Source organism: Ctenopharyngodon idella, chromosome 1 (genome assembly GCF_019924925.1).
Source record: "Ctenopharyngodon idella isolate HZGC_01 chromosome 1, HZGC01, whole genome shotgun sequence".
In the NCBI taxonomy this organism is placed as follows: domain Eukaryota; kingdom Metazoa; phylum Chordata; class Actinopteri; order Cypriniformes; family Xenocyprididae; genus Ctenopharyngodon; species Ctenopharyngodon idella.
Genome location: NC_067220.1, coordinates 2460194 through 2480699, shown reverse-complemented (window position 1 = coordinate 2480699; position 20506 = coordinate 2460194). Strand labels below are relative to the sequence as shown.

Sequence of the window (20506 nt, the reverse complement as noted above, 5' to 3'; positions counted from 1 at the left end):
TCATTGCTGTATATAAACGGCTAGCTTTTTTCTTCCTTTTGTGTACTTATACGCCCTTGCTCCATTTGTTATGTTTAAATGCCTATTTTTTTATTATTTAAAGTTAAATGATAAAAATACATTCAGGATATGTTTTTAGCACTTATAGGTTCAGTTTCCATTCACAGTCATTCCATACAAAAAAAAAAAAAAAAAAAAATCTGTGAGACTATTCCATTGAAGAAAGACAGACTCAGTTGGGAGCGACATAAGAGTGAATAGATTCACAATTAAACTTCACCTCAACTGTTCACCACATTGATGCCAAAGTTCAGGCATCTGGATGAAAGAAATGGTTGTTGGTTTGAGTGGCTTCTCTACAAAGATAAATCAATCACATTGTATTTGTATCAATATAAATGAATGCACGAATGAGAAAATGATTCAGGAATTCTAGAATTTTCAAGAGAAAGAAAAGTAATTGTGGTAAGCAGGGTGAAGCCGAGAGCCATGGGAACGGAGCGAGGTCAGACACATGATTGCTTTTAGAATGTCACGACACAGAAGCTTTCTTCATTTTGAAATTATTTTGCATCTATTAGTAAATGTGTTCTCAATGCAACACAAAGATCAGCTGTTCATGTACTAGAGCTGCTCCACCATGTTATTTTTTGCATGAACTATCCCTTTAACATTCATATTTTATTATGCAAAATTTGCATTACATTTGCATATATTTGCTAAACAGGCTGCCCTACCAAAGACAGATGTAAGACTAATACATACACAAGAACTATACAGTAAATACTGTGTGATCAGCACATCCTGAATGTGTTTCCAGCAGCAGTCACTCTGACTCGGCTCATTCCCCGTCACTAAAGCTCAACGTTTGTCTGAGACACACCCTCATAGTTTCATGACAAGACTTTCCTCATCATGTAATCCAGTGAGTTGAGTTGCTGAATCTATGAAATCTGTACACAGTTGTACAGATCTTTATTGTCTCCTCATCTGAGTTTTTAACAATCCACCAAAAGAAGACAAAAGAGAAGATGCTTCATTCTGAAAAAAACAAAAAAACGCTCTCTGATCACAGGAAAAGTCTTCAGGATCTAAAAAAGTCCTATGAAGAAAGTGAAGGTAAGGGAAGACATGTGATTTGATTTAATTTTGCAGTTCATGTACACAACCCATTTTCATATGGTAATGTGTATATATATATATATAAAATCAACTGAAGGTCATGTGATACATCTATCTCCTACTTCCGTATTTGTGTTTAGAGTAATATCCATCTGTTACTTATGATTTACAAACCAAGAAAAAAAAAGTTAATCACAAGATTATTGTTCATGTCTAAGGTATTTAGTTATTACATACAAATAAAGTTATTTGTTTCTTTGGACAACAACTTGACTTAACGTGAGATGACATGAAATCCAGTGAATGCAATAAATTTGACAAAGACAGAAAGGAAGCTGTTTACAAAAGAAACGCCCACAGGAATTACGTCAGAAGGGCATAATCAGAACTTCATCCGCTTGAACTATTTCCTAAAACTAGTCCCACTGCTAAAATATTAAATTAGAAAACTTTACAGTACATATTTTGTATGGAAACATTTATACTAATGCTAAAATTAACATAAATAAATTAAGCTGCACTTTTCTGTAAAGTCTTGCCCCATTCACATCCACTATACACTCTTAGAAAGAATGTGTTAAAACGGACTCAAATTGGGTTAAATTCTTACACATCATTGTGTTTTGGGACAGCAATTTTTGTGTCAATTTTGTCAGGAAGGTTAACCAGGGGTGTAGTCAAGACCATGAATAATGAAGTGATGATTGAGCATTACTGAAGAAAACACCTGTTGTTAAAAAGCAGAATCACTGAAGGAAAGATGAACAACAAAAACAGAAAAAAACAAGAACTTCAACAGACTTCCAGCCACAGCCTTAGATGAAATCAACTGAAGATAAAAGACATTAAATCTCTGAAGACTTGATTAAACATCAAAATCATTATGATCATTATGATTAAACACCATTACCAGATTCACTTATTACTAACCAGATTGATTTAATTTCTGTCATACATGTACAGTTCTTATTGAGAATTAACACTTCTGATAGCAGTTCCAATGCTGATGTTTTATTGAAAATAATAGTTTGGTTTGAAGTCACCATTATGGTGTTCAGTGTTTACAATAGTTGGACTTAGTTATAAGTAATAGTTACTTAGTTATAGGTAATAGTTTTGAACATTTTTTTTTTTTTTTTGGCTACTGTAACTGAGTGTTTATAAAGCACATTTTTTACAACAAGAAATATAAAGAGAAAATATAATAAGATGATGTTGACAATCATCATGTAGTGACCTGATTCAGTGACACACAGCAAAAACTCCAGCATTCAGTCAACTCTCCTGGGAGTTTGTTTGAGTCTATACTCAAGAGTGTTAAAGTGTTAAATTAACTTAAGTTAATGTTAATGAGATAATTAAGACATTTGATGTTAACAAGCAGAATCACAAAAGGAGAAAATCAAAAAACTAAGTCACCATCATGGAGATTAGGGTTTGCTTTAGTTGAACTCTTGACCCTTGACTTTTTAATATTAGATTTTGTTTGGCAGCAAAAAATAAAATAGTGAGAATAAAGGAAATTACTAAGACAATTCAACTCATAACTTATTCATGCAGCAAAATAGTATGTGTTTGTCTAAATTATATAGTAGTTCAAAATTATCTCTGCACAATGTGTTTTTGCAGTCATCTAGATGAACACTACTAGATCTCAAGCTGTAGAATGTGCTATAATGAACAATGCAAAATTAATAAAACACAATCTATAGAATTACTCATTAAATACTGGGTGAGAACAGTTAATCAGGCCACTACATGATAATTAATGGCACAATCAACAGGTAACCAACATCACCAGACTATAAGAAACAAAAGTGGTAAAAAATGGTAAAAAAAAAAAAAAAAAACAAGGGTTCCAGGAGCCCAACTAAAGCAAACACTGATATAAACCAAACAATTTCAATTAAACATCAATATGTAAGAGACTGTTAATTTTCAATAAGAATTTGTGAAGATGTATGAAATAAAGTCTAGTAGTGATTAGTAGTGAAGCTGGTAATGCTTTTTGTGGAGTTGTTTAATCCTCCGATCTACTGACGATGCTCAAATGAAAGAACACAGACATAGCCGATCATTTCCATAATGACAAACGCAATCTACTAAGATCAGCGCAAATTAGTGTCTGGTTTAAGACATGCTTTTTTGGGGAAGTAATTAATGCCACAAATACCAGTAAATTGACTAGCGTAAACCTTAGTAAATCACTTTGAGTGATTCATTTAAATACTCTCCTCCCAAAAATTTAGCGTCTGAAAGGGAAACTCCTTCAAAATGGATATGCAATAATCTCAGCCACAAAAACAACTGTGAACTAATTTCTCAGTGCTGTAAAAATGGAAAAATAAATAAATAAATACATAAATAAATATACAAAGAAATGTAAAAAAGTAAAAATAAATAAATAAATAAAAAATTATCCATACACTATAAAAATTGTCCTGTGAATTTACAGTAAAATACTGGCAAAAAAAAGTTGCCAGTAATTTACTGTTAATTTTACAGTTCTTTACCATAATCTACATTGCAGTATGTTGCTGTAAAAATACCATGCACTCAATTAAAACTCGAGTCAACTAATTTCATTTACAGAAATCGACTGTCTTAAATTGGCTAACTGCCATTTAAGTTCATAAACTAATATTTATAATATGCTAATAATGTGAGCATATATTACTGTGATCTTATTTACAGATGGACAGAACTTATATATTGCTGTACACTAAAAATATTTGTTGTTAAAAAAAAGAGAGATTTGCGCTGCATCAGCAACTACACAGTCACCACCTGTTAAATAAAACAACATGCAGCATATCATCAGTGTTTCTTGATCTTCTCCTGAATTTAAGCACAGGCTCTATTCTTCAGCACAATGGTGACCCACAAAACTCACTTTTACAGTAAACTACTGACAACACTGTTGCCAGAATATAACTGTTATTTTTTTAACTTACAGTTTGTTACTGTTTGCGACGAGCAGTGTGGGCGAGAGCCGTGAGGGAACGGCGCGAGGCTGGTGACGCAAGTGTTAATGAGTGTTAATGTGGCTTAAATAGTGTGAGCGTGATGGGGTGCAGGTGTGTGCGCAATCAGTCCCAGGAATGAGGGCCTATGGGAAACGTAGTCCGAATGGGAAAAGTCAATATTCGGGTGACGGCTCCCTCCGGTGGTGCGGAGAAGGAGGCGAGGGAGCCACATTCGTGACAACCAGGCCTGGACTTTAAGTTATGTTTTATTATGTTTGTGTGGCCGGCAGACGTCCGTGAGTGTCTGCCGGCATTACTTTCCTTTTGTTATTTGTTTATTTAATATATTAAAGTTGTGTTGAACGTTCGCCGGTTCCCGCCTCCTTCTTCCCGTACATACGAACTGCGTTACACTGTTAAAATACATTTTGTGGGTCTGTCTTTTTATCTTACACCTTTTTATCTTACAATTTTTTCATGCTGCAGCGCATGCTGGGAGTTTTGTACTATGCTGGCACCCAGCATGCATTGCGACATAAAACTTTTAGATGTCACCATTGTTGAGATTCACATGCTGATTGTTGATGTCTGTGTGTGTCTAAGTTAAGCAGGAGCTCAAAATGTTTTATGCAGTATATGACTTCAATATTCTTATAATTATCTGATTACTGACATATTGTTGTATCTTACGCTGTTGAATCACAGGCATAGTATAATCAATAATATAAAATACTCATGAAATCAAAGACTAGACACAGAAAGAGATCAGTGAATCAGACAAGTCCAAGATGATTACAGCATCATCACAACAGCCAAAAACCTGATCAACTTCCTCTTGGCTTTTTCTTGCCATAACAAATGTGTTTTATAAACCCTCAGTTACAGCATCCAGAGAAAACAAAACTGATGTTAAAGAGTCAAGAGCCAAACTAAAGCAAACACTGGTCACCACGATGGTGACTACAAATTTCAATCAATTTTTATTTTCAATAAAACATTTAAAAAAAACATCCAAATCTATGAATTCTCAACAAGAACTTCTGTACATGTATGAAAGAAATAATGTCAAACTGGTTTGTAATCTGGTTTCACACTCAGTGTGGCTGAAGTCAGTTGTAGTTCTTGTGTTTCTGCTCGTCTCTTTTTTTTTTCTGGTCTTGTTTCTCTGTCCTTCAGTGATTCTGTTATCAGGTGTTCATCAGTGTCTGAATTCACTCTCTTCTTTTCATTTACTCTGTCAAGTGGACTATATTAGTGAACTAATTTAGGGAATAGTGAATGAGGGTATATTTTTTTGAACATTTAGTCATGTCTCTGAAACATTGCAATGTTTTCTTTCATTGACAAGCTAAGGAAATGAACTATTTAAAATATATATTTAACACTGAGGATATAAAATGTCGCATTTTTTTCCAGAGCCTGAGAAACAAGAGTTATGGGAGATCATTAATGATGAATTGCAAGACATCTTGAAGAAATACTCCTTATTCTTCTCAAAAAAACAAATGAAGGTATGTGAACTACTCGTGAACATTTCTGCTTATAATGTTATTTCACTTTTCACTTTTCACAGCCGATATGTATTAAATGTGGATTGTAATTCTCTACCATCAAACTGAAATTTAACACCTCACATGATGTATGTGTTTAAAAGTTTCCTCCATTTTGTGGACATAAGCATGAATGTACTTTATATTTTGTGGATAACAGAAAGCACCTTTCATGGAAAGAATTGCTGAAATCCGTGCTTTACTTATCTATTCTTGTGACAAAACTAATCAGATGAGTAAATGAATCAATTACTCTAGTGTTGCCCTGTTGATCAGGATGCATTTTGCGTGTGAAATGGTCTTCCACAAAAGGAGTTTTGTGGGTCATAAAATCACTTTGGTCAATGGCCTACATGCTGAGTTGAAAAATCTCTTGCATGTTAGTGTGATAATCCGGTGTGTTTTGCGCGCTGTAGATTTTCAACGACCCCATTCATGGTCACATTGAGCTGCACCCCCTCCTGGTGAAGATCACAGATACGCCTCAGTTTCAGAGACTCCGTCACATCAAACAGCTTGGAGGAACATATCTGGTGTATCCGGGAGCTTCTCACAATCGTTTTGAACACTCTCTTGGGTGAGATATTATTATATTCACAGCTGAAATTTTTGGTCATTTAAAAGAATAATTCACCCTACAATGAAAATTAAAAAAAAAAAAAAAAAAAAAAAATATATATATATATATATATATATATATATGTATATGTTTAAGTAATTAATTAATTAAAAAAATTATCACCAACCTTAGTGTAGTTCTAATGCTCTTCTTTCTTTTATGGATCAGAAAAGGAGAATTTTTAATAAATGTCCCGCTCCATATAATGGCAATGAACAGTGACCAGCATCAAGCTTTTTAAAAAAAGAAGCAAAAGTATTACAGAATAATGTCATGTGACACATCATACGCAGCAAAATCTCCAGTGTTAAATTAACACCCCTCAGTGTACGTGTCCACACTACAGGGTGTTATAAGTTACACTGAAGCAGTTAATGAGATAATTAAATGATGATTGACCATTATTTAAGACACCTGATGTTAATATGCAAAATCATTGAAGGAAAAAGAAACAAGAAGAACAGAAAAAAGAGAGACACAACAACAACTGACCAGAGGTGTAAAGTCCAGGGGTCAGAAAGTAAAAGACCTGCCACTGAAGCAGTGTTAAAGTTAATGAGATAATTAAGTGATAAATTGAGTGATGATTGACCATTATTGAAGACACCTGATGATAACAAGCAGAATCACCAAAGGAGAAAATCACAATTTTTAGTCACCATCAACTTTTGTTGCGACAAACACAACGGATATATTCACCCCGGTGAAGAAGGTACATGGATTGTATTCCATGTGGCACATTTATGAATCTTGATTTCTCACAACTGGTGCTTTTTTCTGGGCAAGTTGAAGTCAACTGTGGCAGTAATAGTGTCTCATAAACGCGCAGTTGAGCACAGAAGACCAACGGTCAAACTCATATTCTTATTTTCTTTAAGAATACATTAAATTTCATATATTATACACCAGATCACTTGGAATATATGACACATGTTGCATGGGATCATTCTGTGATGCTTTTTTAAAAAGCTGGAAGCTGGTCGCTATTCACTGTTTTTTCTCCTGTTGTGGTTCATAAAAGAAAGAAGGATACATTTTTATGGTTCACTGATGTTGGTAACGGTCACATGACATGCAAGTAAACAAAAATCTTTTTGCTCAATTCAGTGTTTTGGTCATGAAGTGGTGTTGTATGTGTGTTAGTGTGGCGTATTTAGCAGGTTGTCTGGTCAAGATTCTTCATGACAATCAGCCGGAGCTCAAAATCACCAAACAGGATTTCCTGTGTGTTCAGATCGCTGGATTGTGTCACGACTTGGGTGAGTAGCACTGATGCTTATGGATATATAAAAAAACACGTGCAACTTTATTACTGAAATCATCATCACATGTTTGTGTTCTTTTTATTATTTATTTATTTTATTTTTTATTTTTTTTTAAAGTACTGCTCATTACTTTGTGTATTTATTTGTTTGGAAAAAGTTATTTTAAAATAAATGTCTAAGTAGATTAAAACCATATGTAACAGAAACACATATTTAAAGCATTTAATATATTTAACTTTTTTGTCTATCTATCTATCTATCTATCTATCTATCTATCTATTTATTTATTTTTAGGTCATGGTCCATTTTCCCATGTATTTGATGGTCTGGTTATTCCTAAAGCCAAAAAGATTAAACAAATAAGAGGTAAGTGTGTCAGTGTGAAATTAATTCTAATCAGAAGGATCTGTGGACATGCAAATTTCTTAGTCATGTCATTGTTATGTTTGGGAAAAAAAACCCTCTGTTTTGTGTGTGCATGTCTGATAAGTGATCAGTAATGTGCAAAATATGACTTACAAACCATCTGAGACCTGCTTCTTATTCTTAGGCTTGCCTGATGATATCCCTGAGAAGTGGAAGGTGAGAATGAACATATTGCTCATGCAGCCAACTCAGCTAACAGTATTTTGTTATAAGAACATTCTCCATATATTCAGTGTTGGTTTTGGGAATGTAAAAAAAAAAAAAAAAAAAAAATTCTTGACCAGTTCCAGTCCAGTTTTTTTTTTGACATTAGAGGTTTTATGAAAAGAAAGTAATGGTAACACTTTAGTATAGGGAACACATAAACTATTAACTATGACTTTTCCCTCAATAAACTCCTAATTTACTGCTTATTAATAGTTAGTAAGTTAGTTGTTAAGTTCAGGTATTGGGTAGGATTAAGAATGTAGAATAAGGTCATGCAGAATAAGGCATTAATATGTGCTTAATAAGTACTAATAAACAGCCAATAATCTAGTAATATGCGTGCTAATAAGCAACTAGTTAAAAGACCCTAAAATAAAGTGTTACCAAAGTAATAAAGTCAAACGATGTTTGAGTCATTTGTGTTAGATCGTCCAAAACTATTTAAAAGTTGAATAAGACACACTTAGACATCAGCTCGTCATGCTAAACATGGCCAAAGTTTCAAAACACGAGTTGGATGTATGACGGAGTATTTCTGTGCCAAATATACAACTTCCGGTTGTGGACATTTCGCCGAATTTTTTCGAGTATGGCCTCTATCACGTAATAAAGGGCAGATTTCCTTGTATAGGCACTTCTCTCTGATAAGCGTGCACACACAGAGCAAGAGCACGAGCACGCCCATCAACGTGGTTCATTCGGGATACGGAAGCCGAGAGATTTTTCAGCAATGGCTGTGTCCCAATTCAGGCGCTGCACCCTTTGAAGGCTGCATACATCATCGGTCTCGTTTAAGAAAAATAACCGTTAGATTGCAAAATAAGAAAGAAATTACAGTATTTTACACCTCACAATGAATATCAGTCAATTTTATTACAGTTACTTTTCTTAAATATGACATCCTTGATGAAGTATGCAGGCTTCAAATGCAATCTCCGAAGGACGCAGCCTCCGAAATGAGACTCCGCTCCTGTCACAGAAGGAGTGTGTTTTTGGTTGTGAGGGAAAGATTACCTTTTTCAGCTTCCCAAATAACCCAGCGTTAAGGGAACAGAGGATGAAGTTTGTTTTTCCGATGCAAAAACGGAGTTGTGCACGTATGTTTGTTTGTTCCTGGTAATTGAGTGATGAATACTTTGTAAACAAGTCCCAGTTCGGCGCTGGATTTGCAGATCGGGGGCGTTGAGTAAAGTTGCGTCAGATATCTGTGTTTTGTTGGCAATCGGCGCAAGTACATATAATGTAAACAACACAAACGTTTTTGTTCCCTTTTTATTTACAATGATGTCACAGCCTGCAGACGACCTCTAGGCAAAAGCTGCGCGCACTCGTGACTCTGCCCACGGCACGCCTCCAGGAGCTCGTCTTTTTCCGGAAAGACTCAGTTTAACGTATCTATCTTTTATAAATATGATAAAACTAAAGACTTTTCGGAGATATGAAGGATGCATTCTTATTCTATATGTACTCAAGATTAACATGAGATTGGCAGAAACTGTGGGTGTTAAACCTCTGGTAATTCTCAATAAGAGCTTCTATAGACGTGTGACAGAAATAAAGTCAGTCTGGTTAGTAATAAGTGAAGCTGGTGATGCTGTTTGTGGAGTTGTTGAATCAGATCTTCAGAGATTTAATGTCTTTTATCTTCAGTTCATCTAAGGCTGTGGCTGAAGAAAGTTGTAGTTTGTGTTCTTATTTCTCTTTCTTTCAGTGCTTGTTCACAGCAGGTGTTTGAATGATTGAAAGAATGTTTCAGGAACATCTTACTAACCTTTAAATAACATTCTACTAACATTAAGGAAACTGGACATTCTCATGTTCTTGGAATGTTACAAATCAACGTTCCTACAATGTTGAATTTTAAATCAAAATTAAGTTGAAAGAATGTTTGAGGAACATCATACCTTATAAAAACGTTCCTCTAACATCAAGAAAACTGGATGTTTTTAATGTTCTCAGAACCAACACTGAATATTTAGAGAACGTACTTGTAACAAAATTCTTTTAGCTGGGAATGCAATTGCACAGCAAAAACTCCTGCTGGGAGTGTATAAGAGACCATACTCAAGAATGATAAAGTGTTTAAATAAGAGTGTTAAATTAACTGAAGCAGTTTTAAAGTTAATGAGATAATTAAGTGATTAATTGAGAGATAATTGGCCATTATTGAAAACCCCTGATGATAACAAGCAGAATCACCAAAGGAGAAAATCACAATTTTAAGTCACCATCATGGAGATCAGGGTTTGCTTTAGTTGAGCTCCTGACCCTTGACCTTTTAACTTGTTAACATCAGGTATCTCCAATAATGGTCAATCATCACTCAATTAATTACTTAATTATCTCATTAATTTTAACACTACTTCAGTGCTCATTTACCACTCTTGAGTATGGTCTCACATATACTCCCAGCAGAGTTTATTTAACACTGTGGTTTTTGCTGTGTGGACTCTGTATTTTATGTATTTAAGATCTCATCTGTCTTTGTGTCTTTACTGCAGCATGAGCAGATGTCAGTGCAGATGTTTGATGACATTCTGAAGAGTTTGAAGGATGAGAATGAAGATGTGTTGAAAGAGCATGGACTGGATAATAGAGATGTCATCTTCATTAAAGAGTTAATCGAAGGGGCAAAAGATTCAGATGATAAGGTTCATAATGATACTCCAGATGTGTTAAAAAAACTGAATGATACAACCTTTAGTGGAAAATGTTGAAGCGAAACAGACATGCTTTTCTGTCCAGTGGACATTCAAGGGCAGAGATGAAGACAAATCTTTCCTGTATGAGATTGTGGCAAACAAACAGAACGGCATTGATGTGGACAAATGGGACTATTTCGCACGGTAATTATTATTAGACATTTTGATTGGCTGATGGCAACACAAGAACACATAGTAGCAAATATAAGACCATATTCACAGCTTGAATTCAGCCTTGTTTTAATCTCTTGTAGGTCGCAGTAGGTCCATTTAAAATAAAGGCACCTCTGAACTAATGCAAACAGAGCCAAGCTGACATTTATCCATTCTATCCATTGTATTTATTTTTTATTTTTTTTGTATTTGATACAAAAATTTCTTAGAGACTGTCATCACCTTGGCATTCGTAACAGTTTTGACCATCAGCGTTTGTTGAAGTTTGCTCGAGTGTGTAAAATGAATGGAAGAAATCACATCTGCTTCAGGGACAAGGTACATGATACAACCCAAAAAGTGGCATTTAATTATTTATATTTTTATAATATCTTTTTTGATCAGCTGTCTGTTTAAAAATGTGGTGATTTGTTTCTTTGGAAAAATCTAAAAAAGTGACCAAATTAAAAGATGAAAAGCTGTTGAATTTGTCATTGTATCATGGGATCTGTGACACTGGTGTTTGTGTCTAACAGGAGGCAGATAATGTTTATGACATGTTTCGCACCCGATACTCTCTCCATCGCCAGGCCTACCAGCACAAGATCTGCAACATCATTGAAGACATGTGAGTCTCTCTGTTTGCAGTGAACATGTCCCGCTGTACACAATTTAACATCCTTTGCTCATTGATCATTATTCTTTACATGACCTTACACAAATTCTGCATTAGACTATTGACTGCACTTGAGGGCTCTATGAAACCAGTTTAATTTTTTCCCAAATTATATATTTTTTTCCAAATTCCTTTCTCCTTTCCTTTCTCCGTTTTAATTTTTCTAGACTCAATTTTAATGGTTAACTTTATTTTAATTAATCAAAAATCATATCTAATCAATTGAAATCATGATTTAAAAAAAAAATAAAATAAAATTCTGTTGTGTATTTTATTTATTCTGGTAATCAAGTGAAGACATACAACATGAATTTATCTTTTAATCAAATTAAAATTAAACAAACCCATTTTTTGTCAAACATAGTGCTGCACAACATAGATTTACTGATATAATTAAAACATGGAAGAAAAAAATTATTATTATATATGGAGATGAAGTTCATGTGTTCATGTCATTATATAGTGAGACAGTGTTGTGGAAAAAAGTCATCCCTTTCTTGCAAATGAAGCTCAAGAGTTCCAGAAGTCAAAATTAGACTTTATTGAGCAAATCATCTGAATCTGTCTCTGACCATTTTTATAAATGAATTCTGCAATTCTGTCTGCGTGTTCTGCATCATGGAAATCACGGGGCCCTACACTTAAGTTTCCACAGCATACATGGTACAACACACTAACTCATTTGTTTTTCTATGTGTTAGGTTTGCTGAAGCGCTCTTACTTGCTGATCGTGACCTTCATGAAGGAAAACCTGAAGATATGCTGAAGATTTCTGAAGCCATAAAGACGGCAGAGGAATACAGCAAACTCACAGGTCAGCTGAAAGCATCATTTTCCATTTTTATCTGTAAGTAAAATAATGTAATGGTCTGAAGAAATTCATTTGTTAATACTTTTTTATTCTGTTAGATGAGATCTTTGAGCAGATCTCGTCCTCCACTGCTAAAAACCTGCAGAAATCCAGAGACATTCTAGACAAGATCGTCAGAAGAAAACTGCCAAAGTTTGTGGGAGAAGCTCGCCTGACTGAGAAAAACATGTCAAAGGTCAGAATAGAAAAATATGTCGGTTTAGTGACTGTTAAGACAGTGTTTACTGTACAGTAACTGTACAGTACTTGACTAACCCTTTCAAATCTGAAAATTCAGGAAAAGCTGACAGAAACATGGAAAGCCGCAGTACAGAAGTACAAGCTTGATAAACCAACTGTTTCTCTGAATGCTGAAGATTTACCAGTTTATGTAAGTTATGTAGTTATTCTGTGCTTAAACTAGATTGAAAGTGATTAAGATGCAGGTTTTGCTCTGAAATAAAACATATAACTGTTTAGTGAATTCATCCCTTCACCTCTGCCTTCACATCTTCACAAACTATTTCATCTCTTACTCAGGTGGTTGATCTGGATCACGGCATGAAGGACAAAAACCCCATTGAATCTGTCTATTTCTACAGCAAGAGGAAACCCAATGAAGCTTCTACAATTAAAGATTATCAGGTAATCATGTTTTATTTCAGATCATTGTATATGTGTGTATTATATATATATATATATATATATATATATATATATGTGTGTGTATATATATATATATATATATATATATATGAATGTGTGTGTGTGTGTGTGTGTGTATTTTATGTATATTTTACAAATAGATGTCATTCATTCCTTAATGATGTGCTTTTAGTAAACCAATTGGACTGTAGCTTGAGCTTCATCTTGTTGGGCTCAGTGAAGTTTATATTGTAATTAATTTACTCCGTTAAGTATCTTTAGAAAACTCATGGTGTGATTGTTGTCTTGTATTGACAGCTGTCCAGTTTCCTGCCGAAGAAGTTCAATGAAGAGCTTGTCAGAGTTTATTACAGAAGAACTGATGATCAGAGAGCTGAAGATAAGGAGGAGGAGAAGAAGAAGGTGGAAGAGGCGGAGAAGTGCTTTCAGATCTGGTGTTCAGACAATTTTGGACTCCCTAAACAACAAAAACAAAAACAACAGGGCAGAGGTCCACATATGTCACAAAAGCCAAGCAGCAAAATGTAAAAAAAAATATTTTCAGTTAAGGTATATGGTTAGGGAATAATTTACTATCTGAATTAAAGACAATCGACCCTTCGCCGGGAGTTTGATTGACAAGTGATCTAACCAATCATAATGTCGAATCCGTAATTTTGTCCGACAAAGCAGTCCGAAGATTAACCTCGGTGGATTAGCTTGAAAATTGGTGTGTATTGACGTCTTTCCGCGTTTGAAATAACATTCCTTCTCATGTTCATTCATGTTTATTTGATGCTATAAATGAACTAGTAGGAAGAGATGATCGGTTCACGAGCCGCTTGAGCTGAGACGCTACAGCAATCTGTCATGACACATTAAAGAGCCACAAAACAGTTTTTATTGTTTGAATTTCTTAAATTACACCATTTGAAAGCTGGGACTTTGTTTAATATCATAAGTAACCTGCTCTGTCTTGTCTGTCGACGTGTTGTCAGTGTCCTCTTTGATCCGCGATGTATTTTTCACTCTGTGTGGTGTGACAGCGCCATGGCTTGTCGGACAAAGCAACAGTAACTAAGGGGGGGCGGGTCTTTGCGAAGGGTCAATTAAACAAAATAATATTTGTGACATCTGGTTGCCAGACACTTTTTTTTTTTTTTTAACAGTCTAACCAGGGACAGCAGCTGCAAATTCATTAAATGTGATTAACAATCAGGGATGGTGTTGTATTGATTTAAAGGACTGGAAGTGTAGGACTGATGAATGTGGAGAACTGATATTTCTTTCCAACAGAGTAGACAGTAGTGATTTAGTAAAGCTTGGGTGTAGGCCTACCACAGATAGCAAACAACCACTGAAACAATGTTAATGCATCAACGAATGCATCTCTGTTATTACACACCAGACTGACTCCATTTCTGTCATTGATCTACATAAGTTCTTTGTGAGAATTAATAGAGGTTTTAGATGTTGATGTTTTATTAATAAAAATTGAAACATACTTGATGCCGCAATGCATGCTGGGAGTCATGAGTTGTGTACTATGGTGGGTCCCATCATGCATTGCGGCATGAAGCATGTCAACATTGTTGAGATTCATATGCTGATTCTTGATGTCTGTGTGTGTCTCTAATCTAATATTTAGAAAACAAAATTAAGAAAGATCTCAGTATGCTCGGGGAAAATCTATTAAGAACAAATAAACACTTAGATTCATCAATCATTTTTCTTTATGATAATGAAAATTATATGATCTGATCATCTTTGTTTCTGGCTTCCTTCGCAACAAGTAATGTGTTCTAGTAAACACTGTTACAAACACCACAAACTGACATAAAAAGCAAAGAGTCAAACTGCCCAACTAAAGAAAACACTGAAACACTCAAACATTTTCAATAAAACATTGACATCTAAACCTGTTAATTCTCAAAAAGAACTGTAGACAAATGACAGAAATAAAGTCAGTCTGGTTTGTAATAAGAGAGATTTAATGTCTTTTCAGTTGATTTCATCTAAGGCTGTGGCAGAAGTCAGTTGAAGTTGTTTTGTTTCATTTTCTGCGAGTGCACATTGTATCTGATTCAATGTCATTACCATTGATTTTTTGATGAAATCTTTTTTTTTTTTTTTTTTTTTACATTAATTTCTGGTTCAAATGTGATGTTGATTCAGTGCAGTTAATGTTGACACATTAACATTGATTTAACATTGTTTCAATGGGTGCTTGCTATCTGGGACATATTTTAGGGATGTACATTTATCTGGAATATATTTTCTTAATTTTTCTTATTTTCTTAAGGACATGAGGATTCAAATAAGTCATCAACAATAAAGTCTGTCCAAGTGTGGGGCAATGATCCATCTTTCTCTCTTTTTTTTTGTTTATGCATTAACCATGTTTCTAGTAGTTTGTGTCTTTGTTGGTTCCTGCACTGATGGAGAAAAATGATTTTACAGATAATAGATAAAAGATCTGATTAAACAACTCCACAAACAGCATCACCAGCTTCACTTATTACTAACCAGACTGACTTTATTTCTGTCACACGTCTACAGAAGCTCTTATTGAAAATCAACAGAGGTAATTATTTTCTTTTGTAAACTACAATTTTTGTACAATTGTAGTTTTAGGGTGAACAGGAAATTGAAGACTTGCCCTGACTTTGAATATTCAAATAGTTTTAGAATATGCATGGATCGATGGATCGATGGATCGATCTATCTATCTATCTATCTATCTATCTATCTATCTATCTATCTATCTATCTATCTATCTATCTATCTATCTATCTATCTATCTATCTATCTATCATCTATCTATCTATCTATCTATCTATCTATCTATCTATCTATCTAATCGGGCTTTCTTTCAGGCTTTCTTTCTTTCTTTCGGGCTTTTTTTTTTTCAAATATACCTTTAGAATTTCTTTCTCATTTTATTTCAATAAATGCATTTTTAAATCAAATATTAATCTGACAAACATCATTAAATAGGCTTCCAAACAGAAAGTCAGAAGTAGCCACGAAATGTAAGTGAAAGTGAATGGAAATATAAGCACTGATAATTAAACAGAAGAACCTGTGCCACTGGATTCATTTACATTGAATGTTTTTCATTATTCTTGTGAAAGCTTAAAGAAAAGAAATGAAGTTCTGTGTGTTTAATGTACATGTAAAATGTGATCTTAAAATGTGTTTTTAAAATAAGGCATATACATTAATTTGAATTTGATTGGTTATGATTTGTCATGAAAAGTTAATAATCACATTCAAAAGTGCAATTTGTGACTGAAAATGAGGTTGTGGGGGATAGAAAATGCAGTATGGATTGTAATGTTGTTTAACTTAATTGATCAAATGACAAAACATAAGAAATCAAATTATATAATCAAATTGTTGGATTCTGTAGCATTTGCCAATTACGTGAACAGCTTTACAGACACTTTTAACAGCAGCATTTTAGAACCTAATTATATTCTGTGTATAATATAGACTGGAAGAAAAACATTTAACACAAAACATTTAATACTTAAATACTTAAAATACTGATTTACAAGGGAGTGTTAGGTGTGTTGTTAAGGGAAATATGTACATTATTTTTTTTAGGCTACATTTTTTAAATTCTGCATTTTGACTACAGTATAAGTATATTAATCAATTTAGCAGTTTTTCCTTCTTTTGCAGATTTTTTTTTTTTTTTTTTTTTTCTTCATTTGATTTTTTGGATCAAGAAATCCACTGGAAGTGGAAATATTGCTTTCTTGCCTGTAAAAAAAAAAAGTTGTCATATTGAAGCATAAGCTACACACATTATTTTGCACATTAAAACCCCAAGCTTGTTAACGTTTCTTTGAAACTTGCTGAGTGTTGTTTTTCCAACTGTTTTGATATTCCAATCTATGCCATTAATATTTTTCATAGCACTAAGCACATCACAGTTCTCTGCAGCATTAGCCTATATGTTGATGTTTTTTGCGTTTGAGATTTAGCCCTTAAAATGACTCCCTCATCAGTGCCCTCACTACTGAACTAGGGAGATTCCAACCAGCAAGTCCAATTTCTGCGAGAAATGTTCTGATCACGTTGGATCACAACATTATGAATTCACATTACGGTCTCATAAGTTTATGAGGAAAAACCCTGCATCAGCTTTTCATTAAACGCAAAGGTGAGCCCTGTGCTTAATTAAATTACCCTGTGTGACGGGTAGCCTTTACTCAAGTATCTAAAGCACATGATCAAATCTTTATGACACACCCTCACATTTTACTGACAAGAAGCTTCCTGATAACATGCTGTTGTGTAGTGGGTTGAGTCTGTGAATCTATAAAATCTCCACACAGTTCTACAGATTATCATTATCATCATCCTCTTTTGCAACGACAGAGAAGTCAACAGGTCATTGAGAAAAAATGTTTGAAGATACAACAGATGTTGAGGACCTTCTTTGTGATATAAAAAGGATTTACAAGAAACATGAAGGTAATGTTTTGACTTGTTTTATATATATATATATAATAAATTACATTTTTAATGATTTACCGATTAAATGATACATATTTATTGTAAGTTTTCAATTCACAATCTGTATAACCCAATCTGAAGACCAATAACAGGGGCTAGTACATTTTTTGTGCCATTTTTTGTGCCATTTTCAGAATGTGATAGTGATAGTTCACCCAAAAATGAAAATTCTGTCATCATTTACTCACCCTCAAGTTGTTCCAAACCTGTATAATTTCTTTGATTTGCTGAACACGAAAGAAGAATGTTTGTAACCAAGCAGTTCTGACTAGTTTTTTTTTTTCTATTATTATTATTATATGTAAAATTATATATTTATATTTTTTAAAAATTATATAAATATTACATATATATATATATTTTTTTTTTTTTTTTTACTATGGAGGTCAGTGGTGCCCCCAAACTGTGAACATTCTTCAAAATGTTCCCCCAATAAATTAATTACATTTCAGAAGCAGAACCAAATATCATGATAAAAAAGCATGATATAAAATTGCTAGATGGGAATGCAAAGATGCACATAGATTTTTAAAAATTCTGATAAAAAATGTGTGCGCTCAAATGAGCCAGATTTTTTATGCACATTTGCACTTAAACTATGATGGAAACACCTAACCCTAACTATAAGGCTGTGATTGGACAGCTGGACTAACTAGCGGATCAATCGCATCACATCATCTCAAATGTAGGTTTGGTGGTTCTGAAATGCCCGGTTTGGTTTAATTCCCTCAAAAGCGTCTCACACGATTGTGTTCCCAAACACCAGCATCAGAATGCATGAGAACATGACAGCTTTTATTGTGTTTCATCTGATGCTCTGAAACAAACTCATTTATGATGGAGGACAAAAGAGCCACAGTAATATTATATACAATTTAATGAATTATCCCAGAATTTAGAGTAAACTTAAAATGTATTTGCATAAATTCATTCTCAGTTAGTTAAAGGGAACATATGAAACCTTTCTCAGTCATTCTAAGACAAACAAACAAACAAAAAAACTATCACCTAGAGATGCACTGATATTGTCACGTATATGTTCCGTTTACTTCAGTTCTGTCATGTCTGCACCTGTCCTCGTTAGTCCCTGATTAGTTAATCTTCCTCCACCTGTTCCTGTTTAGTTCCCTCAATCACTCTGTGTATTTATTCTTCCGGTTCTGTTCAGTCCTTTGTCAGTCATTGTTGGAGTAACACGTTATGTTCTTCTGTTGGATTAAAGACTGTGTGTACACTACTATTATCTCCGACTATCGGATAGTTTAAAAACATATAGTCAGGGCCGGAATATCCTGTCAATCAAAAGAGAGCAGAAAAATGCACTGCATTTGTGTTTTATGTAAATAAAATGTTAAGAAACCAGTTTGATGTTCAATATTAATAGTAATTACATGAATTAATAACATTCAGAAAGTTCAGAATTTGGTTAATTTGTGTTAATATTAATTGGAGTAATGTGTTTATGTTTATAACTGATACCAGTTACTCTGAAACAAGTTAATGAAATGGAGAGAATAAAGTTTTTATTTGCATTTCTTTCAAAATATAATATTTAAAATATAATGATTAATTATTAATTATAATGAAGCTATCATTAATTTAAAAGAAGGTATTAAAGGCAGAACCCCCAAACTATCGGTATCGTTACCGGTATTGATATCAGTCTGAATAATCGGCTATCGGTATCGGTGGAGAAGTTTAGTATCGGTGAATTTAATATTTGCTTATTATTAAGGCTACTGCTTTGTTAAACCAACACTAATATTTCTATGAAAGTATTTCTAATGGACAAAATGTCTCTCCACAGAAAAAAGAAAGACAAAAATCACTGAGGATTTGCAAAACGTCAAACAGAAATACTCCCCAGACTTTTCAAAGGACACCATGAAGGCAAGTGATGCATCAAAAAAGGAGAGAATAATGTTTCCTGTGTATAGTAAATGTAGCCTATATAGCAAACAAGAGTCATGTCATTACAATCATATGAATAGTGTTTAACTGCAGGGCTGTCTGATTGGAGTGATATTGATCTCATGGGCTGAATCAATCACTTGCCCTTTTGAAACGCTAACATATAATATGATCGAACCAATGCAAATAATGAAAAGTTGTGCACTGATATCAAAGTTAAAACTGATTATATATAAACTGATAAACTGATATATATAGAACTGATGAATAGAGATTTCTGTACATGTTGAAAATGGTCAGTTCTTGCTAGTTTATTCTTAACTATATTTTTCTGCTATAACTATATAAACTGATAAACTTTGATATCAGTTTTATCACTGATTTAAAGAAATTGTTAGTTACTCCAAGAAGATGTGTTTGCTCTTTTCTTATGACCTTTTTCTTTAGGTAAGTTTTTTATAAATAAATAAATATTTTCTACCCTGTAGATCTTCAATGACCCCATTCATGGTCACATTGAGCTGCACCCCCTGCTGGTGAAGATGATTGACACTCCTCAGTTTCAGAGACTCCGTCACATCAAACAGCTGGGAACAAAATATCTGGTGTTCCCTGGAGCCACTCACACTCGCTTCGAACACTCCATTGGGTAATCTTTTTTAAACTCTTTTCGAGGCTGGACCTTTGCATTGTTTTTCCATGAAATAAAGGGATATTCATTGTCTGTGTGTGTTAGTGTGGCGTATTTAGCTGGATGTCTTCTCAGAAGTCTTCATTATAATCAGCCAGAGCTCAACATTACCAAACAAGATTTCCTGTGTGTTCAGATCGCTGCTCTGTGCCATGACATGGGTGAGTAGCACAAACATTCATGTAAAAACACAGGT

At 34.0% G+C, this 20506-nt stretch overlaps 1 protein-coding gene and 2 long non-coding RNA genes across 3 annotated transcripts in view; all 3 read left to right on the top strand.

Moving 5' to 3' along the window:
• The first annotated feature begins 845 nt into the window (after positions 1-845).
• Positions 846-20506, top strand: part of LOC127511382 (uncharacterized) — a 72491-nt gene continuing 52830 nt past the window's right edge. Inside the window, exons 1-4 of the mRNA XM_051892181.1 lie at positions 846-1119; positions 5505-5599; positions 6055-6215; positions 20356-20471. Of these exons, the coding sequence (XP_051748141.1) occupies positions 1032-1119; positions 5505-5599; positions 6055-6215; positions 20356-20471 (460 nt within the window). The 5' untranslated portion in view covers positions 846-1031. The remainder of the gene's footprint in view (positions 1120-5504; positions 5600-6054; positions 6216-20355; positions 20472-20506) is intronic.
• On the top strand, positions 10622-11309 carry LOC127508747 (uncharacterized). Its single transcript, XR_007928908.1, has 3 exons — positions 10622-10806; positions 10901-11001; positions 11241-11309. It is a non-coding gene; the product is annotated as an uncharacterized LOC127508747 (long non-coding RNA).
• Positions 12907-13659, top strand: LOC127508715 (uncharacterized). The gene is made up of 3 exons (XR_007928872.1): positions 12907-12927; positions 13077-13181; positions 13500-13659. It is a non-coding gene; the product is annotated as an uncharacterized LOC127508715 (long non-coding RNA).